This window comes from Phyllostomus discolor, chromosome 4 (assembly GCF_004126475.2).
Source record: "Phyllostomus discolor isolate MPI-MPIP mPhyDis1 chromosome 4, mPhyDis1.pri.v3, whole genome shotgun sequence".
In the NCBI taxonomy this organism is placed as follows: domain Eukaryota; kingdom Metazoa; phylum Chordata; class Mammalia; order Chiroptera; family Phyllostomidae; genus Phyllostomus; species Phyllostomus discolor.
The window spans coordinates 11,530,376-11,553,045 of NC_040906.2; the positions used below are offsets into that span (position 1 = coordinate 11,530,376).

The 22,670-nt window shown below is 44.1% G+C and overlaps 1 protein-coding gene across 4 annotated transcripts in view; it reads right to left on the reverse strand.

Moving 5' to 3' along the window:
- The window catches only part of ACSL3 (acyl-CoA synthetase long chain family member 3), a 57,157-nt gene that overhangs the window by 10,420 nt on the left and 24,067 nt on the right, over positions 1-22,670 (reverse strand). For all 4 annotated transcript variants that reach the window (XM_036022794.1, XM_036022796.1, XM_028510326.2 and 1 more), the window contains 8 exons: positions 17,009-17,426; positions 8,831-9,008; positions 7,473-7,582; positions 6,451-6,589; positions 4,392-4,542; positions 3,043-3,166; positions 2,734-2,805; positions 1,367-1,506 (listed from right to left, as the gene is read on the reverse strand). In XM_036022794.1, the coding sequence (XP_035878687.1) occupies positions 1,367-1,506; positions 2,734-2,805; positions 3,043-3,166; positions 4,392-4,542; positions 6,451-6,589; positions 7,473-7,582; positions 8,831-9,008; positions 17,009-17,386 (1,292 nt within the window). In that variant the 5' untranslated portion in view covers positions 17,387-17,426. The remainder of the gene's footprint in view (positions 1-1,366; positions 1,507-2,733; positions 2,806-3,042; positions 3,167-4,391; positions 4,543-6,450; positions 6,590-7,472; positions 7,583-8,830; positions 9,009-17,008; positions 17,427-22,670) is intronic.

Consider the following 22,670-nt stretch of genomic DNA (forward strand, 5'->3'; position numbering starts at 1 on the left):
CCTGGCTGGCATAGCTCAGTGGATTGAGCGGGGGCTGGGAACCAATGTGTCCCAGGTTCGATTCCCAGCCAGGGTACATTCCTGGGTTGCAGGCCATAACCCCCAGCAACCACACATTGATGTTTCTCTCTCTCTCTCTCTCTCTCTCTCTCTCTCTCTCTCTCTTCCTCCCTTCCCTCTCTAAAAATAAATAAATAAATAAAATCTTTAAAAAAAAAGTTTTCAGCTAATAGCTGAATTCAAAATTGTCTGGATTAATATTACATAATAATGGAAAACCCTTACTAATGGGCACAGCAATTTGTTTTACATCATTATAATACATATATATATTAACACTGAATAACCCTATTATGTCTTTCCAAAACTGAGCATTAAAAGCAAATTGTTTGCTTTAGCTTACTTCATTAGAAGTATGTACAAATTTATACATAGCAGTCTAACTTTTAAAAAAATTTCACTAATTCAAGTTCCAGTATGTTTACTGTTTACAAATTGTCTGGTGAATTAAAAAATTCAAATATTGAATTGAAATGTTTCTGAAAATATACTAATAAAAAAGTTTACTCACTACCTTGATCAAAAGAAGGATTTTTTTGTTAAGTAACTTTGAAAAAGGCAAAGACCAAATGGCAATCATTAAAAATATATATATTAAAAGTTTTACAAAATAGGTTATAGATCTCATTAAAGCGATAACTAGAAGGTAGAGAAAAAACTTACAAAGTTTTAAATAAAATGAAGCATTTGAAAACTACCATCTATTAATATTCCCAGAAAAATAATCTGAATGCCATACTTTCATTTTTTAAATTCTAACTATTTTATAATTAAATCTACTTACTCTATTAGTACTACAAAAACAAAAAATAGGTGTTTAAACAGAAGACATTTAATCATACTTGATTGCCACTTTATAGTCATATGAAGTCTAAAAGTAAAGAGAAACTATTACTCAAAATAATTAAAATCACATACGTGTCCATATAAAATATAAGCACACTATTAAATCAAGTAAAAATTTAAGTGCAAATTTTTTTCAACTAAAATGGCAATAATTTTTAAATTGCTCATACTCTTTTTTTTTAAGATTTTATTTATTTATTTTTAGAGAGGGAAGGGAGGGAGAAAGACAGAGAGAAAGAAACATCAATGTGCGGTTGCTGGGGGCCTGACTGGGAATCGAACCTGCGATGCTTTGGTTCGTAGCCCACGTTAAATTGCTCATATTCTTATGCAAGATGGGTTTTTTAAAGAGTCCCTCTGACTTTTTAAAATAAACTTGTTTCCTACAACTACCTCAATTAACAGGGCTACTAACGTGAATAAAATGACTACACGGTCGAGAGGGACAGCCCTGACCTACCGGTCACACAGCGGAGTGCTCCGTCCTTTCGAAATCTGTTCCATTTTGTAATTATAGGCCAGGATAAACAGGTTACGTTGAAAACCACTCATTTCATTCACTTTATTCATGACATTTTTGTAGATTCGATCCATGATTTCCTACATGTATAAAAATTAGTTAATGCAATTAATAATGCTACCAGCTGCCTTACACCTATTAAAAGCGTCACATCAGATTAGTATTCCTATCAATACTGAGACATTTTAAAAGACATTTTATCAGGAACACATTTTTAAAATACAGCCAAAAATGAGTTTAAAAACGAAGGTTCTATAAAAATTTTTAATAGCAAAAATGTATCCAGATGCACATGAGTAGTAAAAAAAAAAAAATGACATAAAAACACTGGGGCAGTAACATGTCATTTCAATATAGATTTTTTATATTACTTTCCATATTCACTCTGAATTAAAAACTAAACTCACTAAATCGATAAACAAACAACTATATGAAACGGTTTTTGGTTACAGAGTACAACATTCTTTGGGGTTGTTCTGGTTGGTGTTTGTCTCTTAGTGCTGCGCCCGGGAAAAATTTCCATTGCACTGCAGGTTGCTCACTTGGCCTGTGGCTACTACGAAGTATACTCTGATGCCTTCAGATGGTTTTTCCTCTACAACTTTAAATAATAAACTTTACAGGAACTGAAAATTTAAAATAAGGTACTACTAAGGAAACTATATACCAAGAGAAATTCTAAAACTATTGGTCATTTACATTGGTTTTGGAATAACCATGTAATTATGCTTAGATGATATCTGATCATAACTCCCAACACTTTCAAACAAAATCAGAAGCCACACACGACTTGCTCTAAAAAGCAAAAGCCCCTGCGGCTCATCCCCACTGCTCTCGCTCCCGGGCCCCTCCCCACACCCGGTGTCACACGAGGATGCGCAGGTCATCGAAGTGGCACTGACTGCTCCTCCCCCTTTTTGGTGTCTAGGCCAGGCATGCCCTGAGGACTCAGGAGGTGACTGCACTCTGCTGAGAAGCTGCTGCTGCTCTTAAGCCCTCTCTCTTACCTCTTGCTGAGCTTCAGGTTTCTACTAATAGCAAACAAACTGGACAAAAATAATTTGAACAAAAAGCTATTTAGAGGAAACAGTTGAGAATATAATACACACAGAGACTAAAAACTAAAAAAAAGGTACAACAATACTGAATAAATCCATAGAGCATGAAGCAACACAGAAACCCAGCAGAAACTGACCCTGCGGGAACCCCGTGGCCACAGCGTCCCTCCCACTCGCACGGCGCTCTGCGGCGGGGCGGCCCTCGCTCCCTCCCCGGGAGCGCAGTGTTACCTGGCGGTCAGTGCTTACCGGCACCGCGGCCATCAGCGTGGGCTTCAGCACGGTTGTATCCCCCTTGCTTCCCTTCTTTATTTTTGAAGACTATGGAGACAAAAAGTGATCTATATAAAGTGATTCTTATTTTAACAATTCAGTGGGATAAGAAAAGCATATTATAAATTCATCATTTTAATTTACTTCGATAAAGCAATTAAAAGGGAAGTGATCATTTTAAGATAATTAACTGTCATCTTCAAAACATACTGACAAACTGATGGGGAAAATGTGCTAAAAGTGATGACGGTTTTTCAGTCTCACAGGTCGAGCCGTTTCATTTACCTGATCTGCTAACGTCTGGGGTGAAGAGTAGCCGATGCGACATCCGTGAGAGAGGCAAACGAGCTCAGCGCTCAACTCTAAAACGTGCGCCAGAGGCAAGTACCCGATGTACACGTCGTCCTCTCTGAAAGACAGGGGAAGAGCAGACGCAGCTGTCAGGCGCGCTCTCTGCCGCAGCACGTGGCAGCAGCGGGACCAAGCCCGAGAAGGCACGGGAAGGACCCTCGGGGCACTCCTGTGACTCTGCCCGAGGCGGTGCTGTGTGTGAGAGGAGAGCGGCAGACACAGAGACAGAGGGACTGACTGACACTGGGGGTGTCAGGGGAAAGAAGTCCAGCTCAACCTAAAGCCGAGGAGGCAGACACTGTAGGTAAGTTGCTGTGTCCAGTCCTACTGGAGGGCACTCACTGATCAATTCTAAGTGCTGCAGGAGCGAGGCGCGAGGCAGAAGACATAAAAGATACGGGTAAGGAAATGAAAGGGTTCTTCTTGAGAAGGACAGAAGAAATCCCAGGAGAAAATGCTCCCTAGTGCTAGTGGGCTACCACACAGAGTTCAAAGAGAATCCCCAGTCTTCCAGGAATTTTACAGAAGAGATTCTTGTGCTGAGAGCTACATTAAACTATATATAATAAATTATGCCTTACATAAGAAAATGTATATGGGTGTGTGTCTGAAAGTATACATTCAAAATTTCAAGAACTGCCCCCTCTCCGAACTGGGAAGGGCAACTGAGGCAAACAAGAAGGAAAAGTGTTGCTCTTAATTCTTTTCTGAAAAGGATGCATGCCTAACAGAAATTTCCCTCCCCATTGCCAAACTCAGTTCCACAGAAACTAGTGTGTGCGCACGTGTGTGTAACCTCTGTGCACAGGGCTCCAAAAATACCCCGCCGCTGCCCCGACCAGTCGTCAGCGAGCTGACGCCATCTCTGGGAACGAGCCCTTCGCAGTCAGCCCCTCGCAGCCCAGCTGCCCCCCCCCCCCGCCCCCCCGCCCCGGTCTTCCCGCGGCAGTGCGCCCTCCCCCGCCCACCACTGCGGGAATCTGTCTTCACAACCTCCGTGAACGCTGACTGCACTGAGTAAGCGATTTGCCCACCTGAACTGTAACATATTTGGGTATAAAAAAATGACCACAGTTAAAAGTTACACTTTTAAAGTAAAAAAAGTTAACTGTCAACAATATCTATAAACTATATTGTACAACTTCACGACTATGACTATTTTCTAATTTCAATGTCCTTTTTTTTTTTAAAGGAAATGCCTACGATAAACAGACTCTGCAGGACTAATTCCAACCATTCGTGGCTAGTGTTGCAAGCGCTGCTATTCCTGCACTACGACCTACCCCAGGCGTGGGATCCTCTCCGCCATGCCAGTGATCCCGGCAATGATGTTGCTGTGGGAGATCATGACCCCCTTGGGCAGCCCCGTGGACCCACTTGTGTACATGATGACGGCAACATCCGAGGGCGCTGGGGTGCTCTCGGGTTTGTGTTCTGTATTGGAGGGGAAAAAAAAACACATGCTTCTGAGAAATTTAGCCAAAGCACCAGTTTTTTCATAACCACTTGTTTATTAACTCAATTCAACAATTATTCCTTGTAATCACACAGAGGTCAACCAGACAGGTCAAGTCCCTGCACATAAGGGACATTCAGTCCATTGGGACAAACACATAAATCTATAGTACAGTAAGAGCTCTGAAGAAAAATAAAGCAAGACAAGGTGCGAAGATGATACAGCAGAAGCTATGTAGATGGAAACATCGGGAGAGGCCTTTCTGCGGAGTTAATGTTTCAGTAAAGATCTGAAGACAGCGTGGAAGGGAGCCAGGAAAACCCTGAGACGGGGAGACTATTTCAAGCAGAAAACAGGCACGTGCCAAGGCCCCGAGGATGAATGTGCCCGGCAGCGTGAGGAGCAGCGGGAAGTGCGGAGGGACGAGTGAGCAAGGGGGAGGGGGCAGGAGACGAGGGTGGAGCGGCGTCCGGGCCCACATCACGCAGAGCCTCCAGGGCCACGCCAAGGGCTTAGGACTGTGCTTGGCGGTGGAAAGCAACGCTGTTTTCTACAGGGAATCGTCGTCATCCTGGGCAGGATCGCTTTGGCTATGATGGCTACGTAACTTACGGGAGGGAAGAAAAGAGGCATGAAGACAAGACAAAGAGCTATGCCAGCAACCGGATCTACCCACCTGCGGACTTCTTAAATGAGTGGGGGCAGACGTGAGACACGTTCCCCGGTGAGCCCGTTCTCTCCCACCTGCCCAGACACACTTCCTCACAGCGGTCCTCCTTCAGGCCCTCCCTTCCTAACGTGCACTCACTCCTCCATCCCCCCCCCCACTTCTCGGAAACGGCTGTCTCGGCAGTGAGATGTGCCGAGGCAGACGGACCTGCAATCCCCGTGTCATCTGACTCCTCCAGCGCACCTGGTCCTGCCTCACCGACACACGGTTCCTTCCCTCCCCTCCGCCCAGCCTGGGGTGCATCCAAATGCACCGTTCTCCGTGGGTGACCTCGCCCACTCCACAGCTGAAATGAAAACCTAACTGCCAGGCCCTAAGCTGTCTGTCGCAGCAGTTTAAAGAGAGGTGCTGACAGCAAGCAGATGCTGTCACCCCTGAGGGCTGTGGGTATAAGCCTCAAAGAAAAGTGGGAGGTTCTACAACCTTGGTGGGAAAAAGAGAAAAAAGAAAACTTCTTCTGGCTTCTAAATCTCAACTCCAAACGTAAGTCCAGAGCACTGGACTTGTCCAGACAGGCCACTGCCCACTAGACATCCACCTCTGATGTCCCAGCAGCACCTAAAACTCCATCTACCCAGAACGACTGCCAGCACAACCCCACTCCAGAGCCAAGCCAATGCTTACAATGAACTAATCACTAACTTCCAACTAGAAAGGAGACACAACCGCAGCACCCCAGCAGCTCTCTGAGGTGCCCCCAAACGCGCGCTCACTAACAATTTCTGACGCTGATGTGAGAGGAGGAACTTCTACAGTCACCATGCCCAGGTGCGCTCGCTCGCTGGGTGGTACAAAGATGCACCCCCCGGAAGAGGTGCAGTTGGAACAGGGAGCAAAAAGGAGGGATCTAGGTTCAGCTATCTTTTAATACTCACAGATAATTCACAGGACAAGTTTCATGCCATTATTTATAAAACTAACTTTAAACCATCCAAAACTATCAGAAAAATTGACCCTTTTTTGAAACGGAAAAACTGTATAAAGTAAAACGTGTTTTCAAGTAATTTCAAACAAATTCTGCTGTTAGAACATTCATACATTGATGTCTGCCTGTTTCCTAAACCTCTCTTGAGAACCTCCCAGAGCGAAGGTGGAGAAACGACCCTGGAGAACAGGGTCACTGCAGAACACACAGGGCCCGGGCGCTGCCACCTACCCGTGCTCGCCTTGGCTCCCAGCGCCTGCACTGCAGCCATGGTGTGCACGATGACGCCCTTGGGGAACTCGGTCCAGGTGGGCGGCTTGCCATCGACCGTGATGATGTGCCGCAGGCGAGGGACCAGAGAGACGATATCCTGGAAAGACACAGGGCTCGTCACGGTCGCTGTTCTCCATGACACAGCTTAGCAAACGGCCCGGGACACGAGAAAAGCAGTTCACCGTATTCGGGGAATTCCTAGTTTCTTGCCTCACAAAAGGGGCAAAGGAGCACACAGGCGTGCGTACCACTTTTTCAGAGAGAGAAATACTGGTCTGAAACGTAAATGACAGTTTCACAGATTAGATTCACTGCTGGTATCCCTGCCCTTCGGTAAAGCCTTAATCGACCGAGTTCCTTTCTCACGAACAGGCACGTAAGCACAGGCTGCCTGAACTGCAGGGAAGCCAAGCCCCCTCAGGGAGTGTGGGGCTAATAAAGACACAGGAGGGGAAGGGGACAGAATGCACTCACAGATTTGTGTGTTTCAAAAAAAGAAAACATCAGAAATTACTGTTTTCACAGGGAGATGTCTAGAAATTAAAGAAACCCATTTTCCCTGTAATGAAGTCTTTTTCCCATTTAAAAAAAATCCTGAAAACTCATAAAGACTCGATGCTTCAGAAATAAAGTTACTAGTTTAAGAATAACCTGTCAAAATTACAAAATTTCTTATTAAAAATAAACTAGAAAATGGTTGAGCACAATAAAGTTATAATCCCTTCAACCTTAGATATGGGCCTATTAACAATTAATCTGTTGACTCCCTGCACTAGTTATACATATATATATATATATATATATATATATGAGATCTACTTTCTCTTTTCTAAAGGAATAAAATTATGATAGTCCCATAAGTTTACAAAGACATCAAGGATGTTAAAGATAGTAAAAGAACTAAGGATCAATAACAGAGCTCATGACACTGAAAATTCTAAAGTATGGAACAGTTTAAGAAAAAAACCTCCAGTCCTCACCTTCAACTTTGTTTGCAAGAGTTCTTTACTAGTGATGATGTTCGTCACCTCTGTTTCATTCAATCCATGGACAATTGCAGGACCTCCTAGAGTCGCGTACAAAGTAACGACTGTAGGGAAAGAAGGGCAAGTCAAATACTCACATGGGTGTGCTAAAGGTAAGCAAAGCCTTTGACAGCGGGCAGGAATAATAACAGAGCTTACTGAATCCTACGTCATTAGATCCATAGTTTATGATCTAACTGTGCTGTGTTTTCCCAAATTACTTTAATATACTAATTAACACTGTGCCTACTCACCCTTCCCTAATTTTCCCCAAGATTCTCAATATTTTAAAATAAAAAAAATTTTAATTTCATTTTGTTTCACCTACAGATGTTTCTGTGGGACTGTCATATTGGAAGCAATTATATACAACTTCTAAAATGTTAAATCTTAGTTGTTAACTGCTTGGTACTAAAATAGAAAAAAAAACCCATAAACCAATAACATAACACATTGGAGATCACATTTAAGATATTACACATTATAGAAATACCATGAATAAGAGTCACACTGCTTATTCTAAAGCAGAAAATCTAAAGAAAAACATTCTTAGAAACGTTGAAATTAAATAGGTGGGTTTTTTTTTTTTTTTTGGCTTTCTGCCTAATTCAAGAGTTAGGCTTTGAGATAATTTTAAAGCTTCTCAGAAACACTTTGTAAACCTAAACCTTTGAAAATTAAAAGGTATGCCAATTAAAAATAAACACAGTGAAGGCATTTACAGCAAGGAATCTGGTAACAGTGTCCTTTCTGTTTCCTCTAAAGGATGAGACACTGTCTGTGCTTGGCATCACACTTGGGCACCCAGACCGCTCCGCGCCGCCTCCAGGACTAAAGCCTCCCAGACTGAAGCGCCACGGACACCACTCGCGCAGCGACGACACGAAACTTCGCCGCCGCTCAGCCGAGCCCTGGGTCCGAGGACTGGACGTGTCCCAGAGGCCCCCGCTACCCCTGACAGAGGTGGCACAACGACATGGCACCGCCTTCAGCGGGGAAACCCTGGGAGACGGCAGCAGCGGGAGGCACGGCTCCCTGCACGCAGGAAGCGCCCTCGCCACAGTGACCGCCCCGCTTCTCCCTCCACCGGCTCCTTTCCCAAAACAGATCAGTACCTCTGAGTTACCACAAGCCCTCCACTGGCTGCATGCAAGGTGAAAAATACCCCGGGAGCTTCAATCTGGTAAGAGGGAAGTATCTGTGACAAAAGTCAGCATCATCTCTTCCACCGCAGCGTGGGTCACTGCTCCAGAAAGGGGGGCTGGGGGCAGCCAGGGGGGAGCCGGGGGAGCCGGGGGAGCGAGCGCACGTACGCTGGAAGTTGTACATGAAGCACGCCTGCGCGGCGATCATCCACTCGGCCCTGGTCTCACAGAAGATGGCGATGTTGGTCTTCGGCTTCTGACCCAGCATCTGTAAGCCATTTCCAAAATTGAAAGCGCTAACGAAGACGTCTTCATAGGAGAGCCAATTGTAGTGTCCCAGAATAACCTGATAGAGCAAACAAAAACATACAAATAGCTTTCAGTATAACCAAAACACTAATTTCTAGAAAGCCAGGATGTGTTCCAAATTTTGACAAATCAGGAAGTTATGTTTGCAAGTAATTAAACTATTTTTAACAAAAAGCCAGAAAGTGGCTTGCAAGTGAAAATTCTATTTTGAAAATTAGCTATTTTGTGGTATCTTCTACAACAATTCAAATTTTATGCTAAATCTTCAACTGTAGTTTTTTGAGGGGTTTGGGGATTTTTTGTTTGTTTTAAAAAATACTCACGGTTTGATAGGATCTAAAAGGTGACCTTTCTGGCCCAAGGGTCATATGCTAATAATTCATTTACAGTTTTTATTTACTTAAAGGATTTGTATGTTAGCTGAAAGTTTAGCCTAGTATCAAGTATTACTGACACAAAATTTTACTTTCCTTTTACTTATGAATTCCTGAATTTCAATATCAGATGGTAAAACATGATTCACAAACGGAGAACTGGCCAGACCCAGACCAACAGAAATGTTTATAACTGTTCGATTTCAATTCCTCCATCTGATGCCGGAGAAGCAAAGCAAACAAACAAGTCTATTTCTGTGACTGGGAGGGGACCAGTTATGTATTTCTAAGTCCTTCTGTCAAAGCCTTAAATACTCACAGGCACTGCTAGAATGTCAACATTCTATTTGTGCTTATCAGAAGCTTAGGTAACATCAACGCTACATTACTAATAATCTCCTTTTAAAGTGGGTTAACATATTTTCATCTTTAGGAATTTTCTCCACCTGAGATCAGACTGTGAGTCCCCAACTATATACAAACTGAATTAAAAGATCCTCTCACTGAAAAAATAGGGGCAGTTCCTAAACATGGCTTTGTCATCAGTATATATTCCATGCCTTAAAACTATCTAACCATATTCATTTTCAAAAATGTATGCAACATTGAAGAGATTTCCAGAGCCTGGATTAAGATAAAAATGGAAAAAGGGTAAATGCTGCCCTCTAGTGTTCTACTTCGTAACAAACTTAAGAAATACTTACTTGATGTATAATGCCACTGTACTTATTAAAATACTTATATTTAACTTAGTGGTCCCAAACTCTCACCTTGCTCTGCACCCCCACGAAATGCTCAGCACGGGGAGCTCCAATGACTTCAAAAGGAGCTCTGTGAGGGTGGGAAGACAGATGAGAATTTGGCTGAAGTGTGCAGGCACTGGTTTACAATTATTAAGAATTTTATACTCCAAAGGTAAGCATGAGCTTCCTCTTAGATTCTAGAATCTAAATGACTGGCTCTATAGTTTTCTGAGCATATGCATGCTTCAAAAAGGCATTAGACACTCTGTCCAAATATGTAAAGCCATGTGATGGTGCCACCTTGTGACTAACAAATCAAATCATGAGTTTAATTCAAGTATCACCAAAATCTGACCTCAATTCCTTAAAACACTGAATCTTCTAGTAGTGATCTTTCCCATGCATAGTACAGTTAGAGGACCCCCATAATTTTATCTGACTTGTTCTGTAAAGGTTTCTAACCCTAACTTTGTCCCTAGGGTGAGCCCAGCCTGAAGTTAAACTCATTTACTCCCTGTCCTGTGCCCCTGGGCACTGCTAAAGAACACCAACCTCCTCAAACCCAGAATCACAGACCCCACCACCTGGCAACCCCGCCACACTTCCTGGCATATTCAGTTTCTCACCCTCTGAAATGCAATTTGGGAACCTGCTCTCTGCTCCAACATGCTCTACCCTCCGCCTCCCTTCTCCACTTTCAGATGATGATAGTGTTTCACACTTCACCAGGAAATCAGAAATTAGACAGAAAGTCCCTTAACTTCCTACCACCAAGTTCAATAACTTACACACGCCTGTACCCACACCCTTGGCAGAGTCCCTCCAGTGTCACAACGGCGGAGGTGTCCCTGACAAAAGCGGAAGTCACAAGGACTGTGCCTTGAAGAGCACCCCAAACTTCCATCCCCAGGCCTGGCCACCCTAGGCCATCTCCCCCCGGAACTAATGAATGTGACTGGCCAGCCTGCTTTCATTCTTACTCCCCTACTACCCATTCTTGCTAAATTTGTAAGCGGTTTCTTTAAAAATACATACATGTGAACTCAGCGCTCCGCTGAACACTCTGCGGTGCGTTCCCTGTCCATCAGCACGGAGTGCACAAACCTCACCCGAGCCCACAAGGCCCTGGGGGACCCAGCGCTGCAGGTGTCCCTGTGCTCATCTCAAGCCCTCCGCCCCGACTCACTTCCTGTGAGTTCAACGTTGTCCTTTCTGCCCTTCAAGCTGGATGGGCCAGGGCAAAACTAGCAGGAGACAAGAAAGGCACCGAGGGCACAGACCTAGAGCAGGCCCGCTCTCCCCCGTCTGAATGCCTCCTTAGGCTCTGCCCGTCAAGTGCCACAGCCAGCTGGGCGCCCCCTGCTTTAAAGCCACTGCACTGCCCTGTCCCACTGCACACCAGGGTCGTTGCCTGGACCCTCCTCATCATTCAGGCCTCCACGTAGCCCCGGCCTACAGAGAGGCTACATCCAATCTCCAGTCGGCCTCGTTTCTTCACAGCTACTCGGCAAATCTATAAACGCATGATTAACTGCCGCTCTTCCTCCCATACAAATAAGAAGCACGAGGAGCAGCCTAGTGCCTGGTTCACCGCCGTCCCCGGTGCCCGCAGTAGCACCTAGCACAGAGCAGGCGCTCGGCGATGATCTGCCGAGTGCATGGAATGGGTGGTGTGGTCGAACACAACTTCAGTTCACTCCGGGCCTGGAGGGAGTCTGCGGCTGCTCTCTCCTCCAGCAGCCACATTTTTCAAAAAATGCTTTAAAAACAAACCATGTCCGTCTGATCATTTAGCTACTTTTGTTCTGACACCACTCAATCGCACACACTTCCTCTGCCTAGGACTTCTCAAATGTTCTCAGCCGCAACCCACGTGAGACATCAGTACGCTGGGTTTTCTGAGGGTCAGGAAAAGGAATGGCGGGGGCGGAGTCTCTGAGCGGTTTCCTTGTCTGTAAACCTAAGGGGCGCACTGGGGTGGTCCCTGCAGCCGCTTTCCTCTCTCACGGTTAGCTGGCTGGATTTCTATTCCACCACAGGTGTGACACACACGTGTGTCACACCGATGTCAGCACTCAGACTGTCACTGCCTGGGACACAAAAACTTGTTTACCTTGTTCAAGACCATGTGAAATTACACATCTGATAACACTGACAATGAGTCTGTTATCTCGAAAGAAAACTATAAAAATAAATAAAGATAACATATAGAACATTCTATAAAAGCACACAAATACTTGACGATTCAGGACCCTGAAGAATGAGACAGTCTATTAAGATCAAGTTTTGAATGACTAAGAGCCTAACCTGAGAAATAGTTCAAAATTATACACTTTGCTGCCTTCTTTAGCAAAATACAGCTGGCTTCATATAACCTTTCTCTCTGCAAATAAAGATCATTGTACTGAAATTATTGCAAGGGAGGCACAGAAAGTGCAAATATTCAAGAAACCTGGATGGTTGGTAATTGTCATGGTGATGGTAACGATGAAGGCAGGGAGCCTGCACTGGCATTTGCTGTGTGTTAGTGCGCTGCAAGAACTAGCTTACTCAACTCGCACGGTAACTCGAAGAGACAGCCACTGTTACTATGCCTGTTTTACATACGAGAATATGAAGGCACAGAAAAAGTGTAACTTCGTGAAATCACACAGCTATTACAAGTGAGGTATTAAGACTACAACCCGGGCAGACTCATTCCAGGAACTAAGGACTAAATCACACTGCTCCACCTGCACTAGGGAAGGGAGCTGGGATGTCAGTGGGTGGCGGACAGTGGCCTGGTGGTGACAGAGGGCTTCTTCGGCTGCTTGGTGTATGTAGGCTGGAATAGGGAGCAAGAGTGGAAGCATAAGACTTGTTTTAAAAAGAGGGGAGGGGGTGGCTGTAAGGGGAAAAAAACCAGACTCCCGATTATCTGATCTGAGCCACTGGGTGCGGATGGAGCCTCTAGCAAAGGGGGCTGACAGAGAGGAACAAGGAGGGAAAGACAAACCCAGAGTTCTGGTTGGGGAGACCCAGGGGAGAGTGATGTAATAACCACACAAACCCCAGCGACGAGACCAACCACTGTATACGTTAATTACGATGTCAGTGTCCCAGTAAGTCAGAACATAAACCTTATAAACACATGCAAACAGGATATACGACACTGCAGTAAGACAGGACACAAAAGCAGGCATTTCAGAGGAGGAAAGAAAGCAAAGAATTAAGGATTTCTGTTACCCTTTTGGATCAATGTAGAAGGAATGTCAGGGTGCAACCTCTTTTTAAGCACTCTGATTACGTAACTGCTTCTGTTTTCTCCTATCTAATGTGTATAAAATATAAGAAAAAAATGTACAGTGTTGCTGGCAGTTAGAACATAATGTTTGAACCAGCCTTGTGCTTTTTTCTGTTCCACTGTAAAGTTATTTTATTCTTTGCCTCTCTGTTCTATTTCGGGCACAGGTACTTTAGAGCTGCTCTGGAAGCCAACACTTCCCTGCTCTTCATTTCAACAGACGCTGGACGGTGCAATTCAGTGCAATCAGGTGACACTTAAAATAATGTGACAATAGACCCGAAAAAGCTTGCTGAGCCTCAAGTGCTGCAGCCACTGCTTCTCTGCCTCCTGTCTTTTTTTCTGTGCCCCCTGGAGACAGGTGGGAAGATAAGAATCCTCACACTGCCTTTTTTCTTCTGCTTTCCCTCCCTTGGTAGCTCAAAACAGACTTGTAAAATAAGATGGACAGAAAGCTTCAGAGTTATTAATTGGAAATAAAGGCTTGAGTAACTTTGCTTCAACCATATCAGATACATTCTAGGGTTAACTCCCAAAGCTCAGCCCCTCACAACAGGGTGGAAACTCTGAGATATTGCTACATCATTAGCTTTCTTTCCCAATTAAGGACTGTCTTCAAATATGGAAACTATGAAGACACTTTGTCAGAAACACATCTGCGCTCCACATTGGCAAGCACCCCGGGGAGAAGCCACACCACCTAGGCGCCCCCATCTTACATCAGCTGTGAATGGTCCCCTCTCCATCAGCCTGTCGGATCAGAGGCTGTAACTGCCGCAACACGATGGGTGGAAATAAGAAACCAAGAGGGGCACAAAAGCCTAGCTGTTTAACACCCAGCAGAGGCACATACCATGGTCCAGTCTGCAGACCTGCCCACGGCTGCCACGCAGACCAACGGACACCAGCCTCAGTGGACCGGTGACTGCACCCTTTCTCACCAAGGAAGGCCGACAGAAAATACCTGCCTCATTTTGTACACACGAACCCTGAAAGTTCATTTACTTTCTAATGATGCACATCGATGGCCATATAACCCTGAACCGGCCTGATCTCGTCTCGTGAGCCTAATTTCAAACAAGGAAAATACAGTGTGTTTTAGTATAGTATGGTGATGCTTCCTACATCCGTTTATATTGACTTCTGAACCTGATGACAAATGTCAACAGCAGGTAGGCAGACCTGAGGGTAATGTGGTACAGACAGAAAACACTGCCAACTAGAAAGTTTCCCTCACCTTTTAACTTTTCTACTTGAGTTCAAATCCTTGTTCATCGAATAAACAACGACTACAGAGGCACCGGGTCGGGAGCAGGCGGAAGGAGCCACACGCACAGACGTAAGCAAACCCACGCCAGGGAGGACTCCTCTGTGTCCGGTGTGCTGTCTGTCCACGTTTACGAACAACTAGGACAGCGCTGGGGTTTTGGTTTGTCTTAAGGATACTGATACCTGAGCTATGAAGAAATTTCATATTCACCATATTTTTCTCCTTTTTACAAATTTGGAGAATACTTTGTTGTTATGAGTATTGACTGATGACTAAAAAAATGGTGCTAGCTTCATAGAAGCCTATAATGTGTGGAATAAGTTTCCTACTTAATATGACTTCTGTTATAACGTGCTTAGATTTAAAATAAAAGGACCCAATCTTTGAATTCAAATAGCATTTATAACTTCCAGATCTCTCAGAGACAGAATCAAGGCTGATATACCATAAAAAGTGGCAACTAAATATGACAAAAACCAGGCATCGTTATGATAAAATACATTTTGCAAACTATAACCTATAGGCTACAGAATAATCAAACATGCTTAACCACATGACTTCAATTTCTAGAAATGTGCTATAAACTCCAGCTAGAACTTGGGTTAATTTAGTAGAAAAAAATTCATTCAAGTGAGTCAAAATTAAGTCAGTAAAAGAAACAGGGAATAGGCCTTGAAAGTGGATTGACCACAAAATGATCCAAAGCACTTCTGAGACCGTCAGGGGAACCGACAGCGTCAGAACAACGAGCATGAACCAGGGCTGCCCCAGCAGAACAAGGGAAAAGATCACTCTGTTTAAAGCTGAGGAATACTCAGATGCCTGCCTCGAGTTAAACCAGTGTTTGCAATTTCTGGGAGTTACTGACATCAACTTGCTTGTCACCTCTTATGGTCAGAAGGACTATGGAATTCATATGGTAAGTGCCAAAATTAAAGGACCACGAATTAGGTTAAACAACGTCCCCTGGGTCCTGCAGTAACAGGAAGAACTCTGAGTATTTTATTCCCTAGTGTGACTACTTGGACTTTCCTCCAAGACCTGAGAGCTCCTTCATGACTAATTAAAAAAAAGCAGCTGGAGTCAGGATGTAGTTCGGGAAAAAGGGGTACGAGGTAACTAGGCCAAACAGATATTAAACCTATAACCTGACCAAATCATCAACCAACTACAGATCACCTTACTGCCTCTAAAAAACGTTTATCTTCAATTTTTACCTACAGGGACCTCAGGAACTGCTTATAACAAAGTCACGTATCCAAGTTCAAAAACAGCATTTTCATGCCATTTCTATACTTACCCTTCACAGTGCTGCAGCACCCCCTCATGTTAGTCTGTATTCACTCATACTTTTTCCAAATCCCAGCTATAGTAATAAACATTACAGCCTTTACACTAGACGCCACAAACTGTACTGTGTGTGTGCGTGTGTGTGTGACACATTCACTTAATCCTCTCCACGACTGTGAGAGCGGGGATTAGTTTAAAGGGGAAGGAGGGAGACAGCCTGGGCTCCACTTTCAGCTTTGCCACCTGTAGCTATAACGTCCTTGGGTAGGTTACCCGACCTACCTGTGCCTCCCTGTGGTCATCTATAAAGTAAGGATGGTACCACTAACTCATTCAGCTATTGTCCATCTTAACTAAGTTGATATATGCAAAGCTCTTACAACAGCCTGGCTCGAAGAAGTGCTAATAAACATCAGCAATGATCGTGATCCCCATGTTACAGGTAAAAAAACTGAGGCAAATTGTTAACTATGTCACACAGCTAGTAAGTAAACCAGCTGAGATGCAAATCCACACGCAGTCTGGCCATGGAGCCCAGGCTCTCACCCACTGTGTCGCACTGCCCCGGGGGATGTCTGACCCCCTTTCAAATCAACAAGGGCAGGTTCTTCTGTGAAAAGACATTCTTAAAACCCATGCAACTGCCACAACCAAGGAACCAAGACATTGTGAGTTCCAACGGAGGCTCCAGTACAATCAGAAACAGTGGTTCCTACTCACCCTAAAAGCCAGAGCAATCTCAAACACACACAGGTGCTTTTGGAACTACCAGGAGTTCTGGGTTCTACACCCACAACTGCCCTAGATGTTCCAGAACAAGCCCTGGGAGGCACGCAGATTCACAAGTGCCCCCTCCAGGGGGTGTTCTCAACGTCTCTGTGAAAACGCAGGACAATACACACAGTGCCGGAGAGTACGAAGGAGGTAAGAACACACAGGGTATCCCTTCCCACGCTGCTCCCCCTGCCACGTCAGCACAGCCCAACAGGAGCAGGCCAGGCCGGTCCCCTGCCGCCACTCCCAGAAGTACATTTCATACAGAGACAATTCAGAGGCACTGGATCATCGTCGCCTTACCTTTTTAAAGATTTTTCCATTTGGTTGTACTTCATCTTCCTCATTTAAAACTTCACGGGTTCCCAAGAGTCTTTTGTCCTTAAATTTGTTTTTTGCATACATAAAAACCTTATCGAGTGTGTCACATCCAGGGTACAACACCGAGGCCAAGCCATTCAGACTGTTAACAGATCTGTATGCAGATCCGGGTTTTGAATTTATGGGCTTTGCTTTAATTTGGTTTGATTTTTCTTGCCTCGACTCAGACAAAAAATAATATGGAATGTATGTTATAATAGTATAAAGTAATACTATAAAGCGTATGAAATATAAAAGAATGGGGTTGATGGTCTGTTTTAGCTTCATGGTAGATGGTGCCGAAGATACGTGGTTATTCATAAGTGCTCAAAAAGTAGGACTAACAGATTTCCATAAGAATCTAGAAGGAAGAGAAAGAAAGATATTAGTTCAAAATCATCTTTAAATAATTTTAAAGAAAAAATCTTATTAGGAAGGCAAACGAAGTTTCTTTTTTTCCATCAAGCGGCAGCTAGTACACTGGCCCCAGTGCGGTCTGTCCATGCCTGACATTCCTAAGAGACTCGTCTGTGCCCTACCTACTAGCAATGGAGCTGCCACAAAAAAGTTCCCACGTCATTCTGTGAACAGGTAGCTTCTCCAAACTAACCCAAAGTACCCACAAACACTTCCCAGAGGTGAGGAGGGAACAAGCCAGAAGACCTACTAAAGAATGGAGACCAAAAATGTGCCCATTTCCCGTTCTTCAGTCTCCTTACATTGAGGATGGCAGCACCTGGCATATCCACCACACTCTCCTCTCCCGGGCCCGGACAGGCTACTGCTCATCTCTGTGCTCTTTCCCAGTGAGCCCCACTCCCTCCCTAGGCAGCAACAAGCCAACTGGAGTAAGCAAATGTGAAATGCACTTCCCATAGTGGTTCTAGATATTCGTCAATTTAAGCCTCTAAACTAGGAAGCAAGAAGGCAGTAAACTTTGGTCATCTTATACACTCCGCATTCATCAGATTTTCTGAAAGTCTACTGTGTGTCAGATACAATTGGAAGCACAAGGAATTTTAACAGTGAACAGAAGGCTGAGTCCTCTCCCTCATGAAGCCTACACAGTCACTGGGAGAGGGGGACAATCCCACTGTGCGCAGCACGCAGACTAGGCTGTGCCCTCCGCAGAGCAACAGAGGATGCACGCTGCAGAAAAAGATAAACTTCACGGCAATAGGCCGGCCAACAATTACTAAACAAATGAGCAAGAGAACACCAGTAAGGCAAGAGGCTGTGGAAAAGAGAAGGAAAGAATCAGAATTCAGAATCAGAATTCCAAATTGCTATAAAACACCAAAATATCCAGCTTAAACCAAAAAATCACAAGACAGGCAAATAAGCAGGAACGCCTGACCCATTTCTACATGGGGAAAAAAGGCAATAGAAATCATCCTTCAGAGGGCCCAAACGTCAAATTTAACAGACAAAACATCAGAGTGGCTATTATAATATGTTCAAAGAACTAAAGAAAATAACGCTTTAAAAAATTAAAAGTCCAGCTCTGCAGTCTCACAAGATAAAAACACCTGCAAATCTGCCCACGCACAGCTGGTGAGAAGCCAAGACCCCCAGCGGATCCCAGGGCTCTGTTCCCCACCAGGCTGCTTTCTGACGGTGTATGGAGTAGTGCTCTGGACAACGAGTCCAGAGAATCTGGGCTTCTGCCATGAAGGGCATGGGGAGCCCCTGAAGGTTCCTGCAGAGGAAGAGGGCACAATGAAAACAAAGGGCCTGCCACCTCCGGGAAGTCGGAGCTGCAAGAACAGACGCACCTTAATGGCCCAGGAGAATGACGTCTCACAAAAACGTATCTTTACCTGTAGATGGTACGATTATACATACAGAAAACCCCAGGGGGCCCTCCGGTCAAGATGGCAGAGCAGACACGCACACTGAGCTACTTCAGGGTAAAGCACCATGATGTCTATCATTTTATATCATGGCACTTCAGTTAAAACAGGTAAATCAAATATGGCAAAATATTAATAATTGTTAAACCTCAGAAGCAAGTATGTAGAAATTCATCATGTTATTCTCTCTACTTTTTTGTATTGTTTTCTTCATAATAAAAAAGGTTTTAAAATGCCCCTAAAAAAAAGAAAATCCTAAGTAACCCACTAAAAAACTAATACAACCAAGAATTCAACAAAGGTTGCAGGATGTAAGGTGAACGTGCAAAAATATATTGTATTTCTATGCACTAGCAATGGATATTCAGAATATGAAGTTAGGAAAAGAATATTTACCACACTTAAGATTAGCTATAGTAAGAAGTACAAAATTTGTATTGTGAAAACCACAAAAAATTGTTTAAAGATACTAAGATGTAAATAAACAGAAAAGCATCCTATTTATGGCATGTAAGACAATACTGTTAAAATGGCAACATTCCCCAAATTGATATACAAATTCAACACAATTCCTACCAAAATTGCTGGCCTTTGTACAGAAATCTGTAAGCTAATTCTAAAGTTCGTATGACAGTTCCAAGTAGCTAAACAGCTAAAATGTAACCTTGAAAACCAGCAAAGCTGAATCCCAAACTCACTGTAAAGCAGCAGCGATCGGGACAGCCTGGCACGGGCGTGAGAACAGGCCGCACTCCTGCAGGCCAGGGCCACAGAGCCTAGGGCCGGGAGCAAGCCCTCGCACCACAGACACCGGGCCCGTGGCAACGCGACACGAGAATCCACCAGTGAAAGAACAGTCTTCGCACGTCCAACAGATGGTACTGGAACAACTGGATATCCAGACGTAAAACAACAAAAACAGACCCCTTTCTTATACCGCACAAAAAAATTAACTCCAAGTGGACAAGAGCTAAAACTATAAAACTAATCCAACTAGGTACTGATCACTGAGAGTCAACAGCACTTGAGGAAGAGTATAGTGAAAGGTGGAGGCTAGTTCTACAGTTTTCTGAGTCTTCTTAGACCCAAGAGCAACTTAGGATCTTCAAGGCTGAGGGGGAGGAGGAGAGAAGAACAGAGATTTTGAGTAACTGGCACCACACGGTCTGAACCAGACCAGAAGCAGCAGGGGCTCCGGAAGTCCTCAGCCACCCCAGCAGAGCAGGGTGGGGGTGAGGAGATGAGGGCAGGTGTTTAAGGCCCCAAACTGAAAAGGTCCAATTGCTGTGGCTTTGAGGCTGGGGAAGGAACTTAATTTGTATTCTAACGTACACAGATGCATAGTTTTAGAAAATAAGTGTACAGGGAGGAAAACTAACCTGAAGGCAGCAGAAACTGGAGGCAAGGAAATTCGATTTTTAAAAAAGTGAAATAACCTTTCACTCCTACATCAGTTAGCAGGCTGGGGTGGCGGTGAGGCATGGAGCCAGCAGCTGGGACTCCCGGTGCCTGATGGCCCAGAGCGGGGCACCGGCAGCAGCTGCTCCTCCAGCCCTTCCCAACAGCTGGAACATTCCTGTGTAAGACAGTGACGGCCTTCTGTATGCATCTGAGTCCTGAATGGAATCCAGTCACAAATGACCGCAGTGGCAGTGAAAGACAGGAAAATACTGTGGTGCTTTCAACCAAGACAGAATGTTTGGTCAGTAGTTGGATGGTTGGTAGAAAGGAGATGAATATAACTCTTGAAAATAATGGGTTTAAGATGCCAGTGAGTCATTCAAATACATAAAGTTTGAAATTTAAAGTTCAGAGCTAGAAGAGCAGACGTACTGGAGTCATAATGAGGTGGAAAATGAGAGTGCCCAGTGAGAACCTTCAGGACATCTCCAAGATCAAGGGCAGAAAATGTTAAAGGGGCCCTGGTTAGATGGTTCAGTTGGCTGGAGCATAGATTCATACACCAAAACGTTGTGGGTTCGATCCTGGTCAAGGTACACACTTAGGTTGAGGTTCGATCGCCAGTAAAGGTTGGGTGAGGAATAAAAGATAAATAAATATGAATAGTCTTAGCACACTGATTAAAACACACACACACACACACACACACACACACACACATATACACACACGCCCTGGCTGGTGTGGCTCAGTGGCTTGAGCGCCAGCCTGTAAACCAAAGGGTCGCAAGTTGGATTACCAGTCAGGGCACATGCCTGGGTTGCGGGTTAGGTCCCCAGTAGGGGGCACTCGAGAGGCAACCACACACTGATGTTTCTCTCCCTCACTTTCTCCCTCCCTTCCACTCTCTCTAAAAATAAATAAATACAATCTTTAAAATAAATAAAATCTTTAAAATAAAAAAAGAGAAGACTTTAAAGGGAAATCCCTGCCAAGACTGAAAGGAGGCAAATCCCACTGAAAAGACAATACAGTAAGAACCTGGAGAGGACAGTGTCACAAAAGCCACAGGAGAGGAGAGTCAAGGAGTAAGTGTTCAGTGGCATCAGATGCAGCCTAGATGCACCAGCCATATGCACATAAGACATTTGTGCATCTAAAATGTCTTAGATAGACTAAAATAAATCTTTGCATCCTACTTGCTAGAGTGGGTGTGGAAAATCTAGAGGAGGAGGAAACCGGTCATAGGCACTTTATGATGTTGCCACACCTTAGAATGAGTATCACCTTTAAGAAGATAAAGTCGGACAATTAAATCTGTTCCTCTTCTCCCTCGCAGCTTCTAGTTCCCATAGTGAAGAAGGCCTCCTCCATCCCAAGCTACACTAATGGTCACCTACATTTTTCATATGCTTTGCATATTTTTTCCATTTAGATCTTTAACCAACAGACTTCATTTATCTACGTAGTATAAGTTCGTCTTTCAAAGGAACTGCCTGAAACCATTTATTAAATACGCCTCCGTTTTCTCAACCAAAATGTCACCTTCAATAAGTTCTCACTCACATTTGGATCTGCGTTCTGGATGCTATTTGTTTCTTGGATCTATCTGTCCACTGCTGTGCTAATACCACACTATTCCAACTGTAGCAGATCTGGAGCAGTATTTCTCAATTGCGGCCCATGAAGCAACCGCATCAGAATTATACTAGAGGATCTTTACAATGATGATCCCTCAAACGTGTCTTACCCCTTCCCTCACTTCCCCAATGCCTACAGATTGAAAACTCAAGTGGCAGGCTCACTTTGAAATGGCATCCATGTGATTTTTATGTACACGAATGCCTGAGAACTTACTGCTTTAAATATCTGGTAAGACCCTCACTATCTTTACTTTTCAAAATTTCCCTATCAATTCTTAAAGATTTATTCCTGCACATTAATTCTGAAGCTTTAACATTTCTGTGATTAAACAATTAAAATATCAAAAGGAAAACAATATTCAGGAAAAAAACGTAACAAAATACACAATGAGCTCCTAAAAACTAAAAAATAAAGTAACAGAAAACTGGGCAAAGAAATGTGTACAGAGAAGCCAAAAAAGAGGAAATGCAGATGGTTACTACATACTGACAATATGTTCTCCTTAACTTGCAATCCAGATTAGACCGGAGCCCTGCCAATTTCCATCCCACAGTTTCACGGACGGGTAAAAGATTGCAATACCCAGAGTCCACTGAAGCAGCCTGGCAGTATTTAAAACACACACACACTCTGCAACCCCACGTTCGGAATCCTGGTCCGCAGAAAAGCAAGCGCATATTAAGCACATAGGAACCAGGATTCAGCTA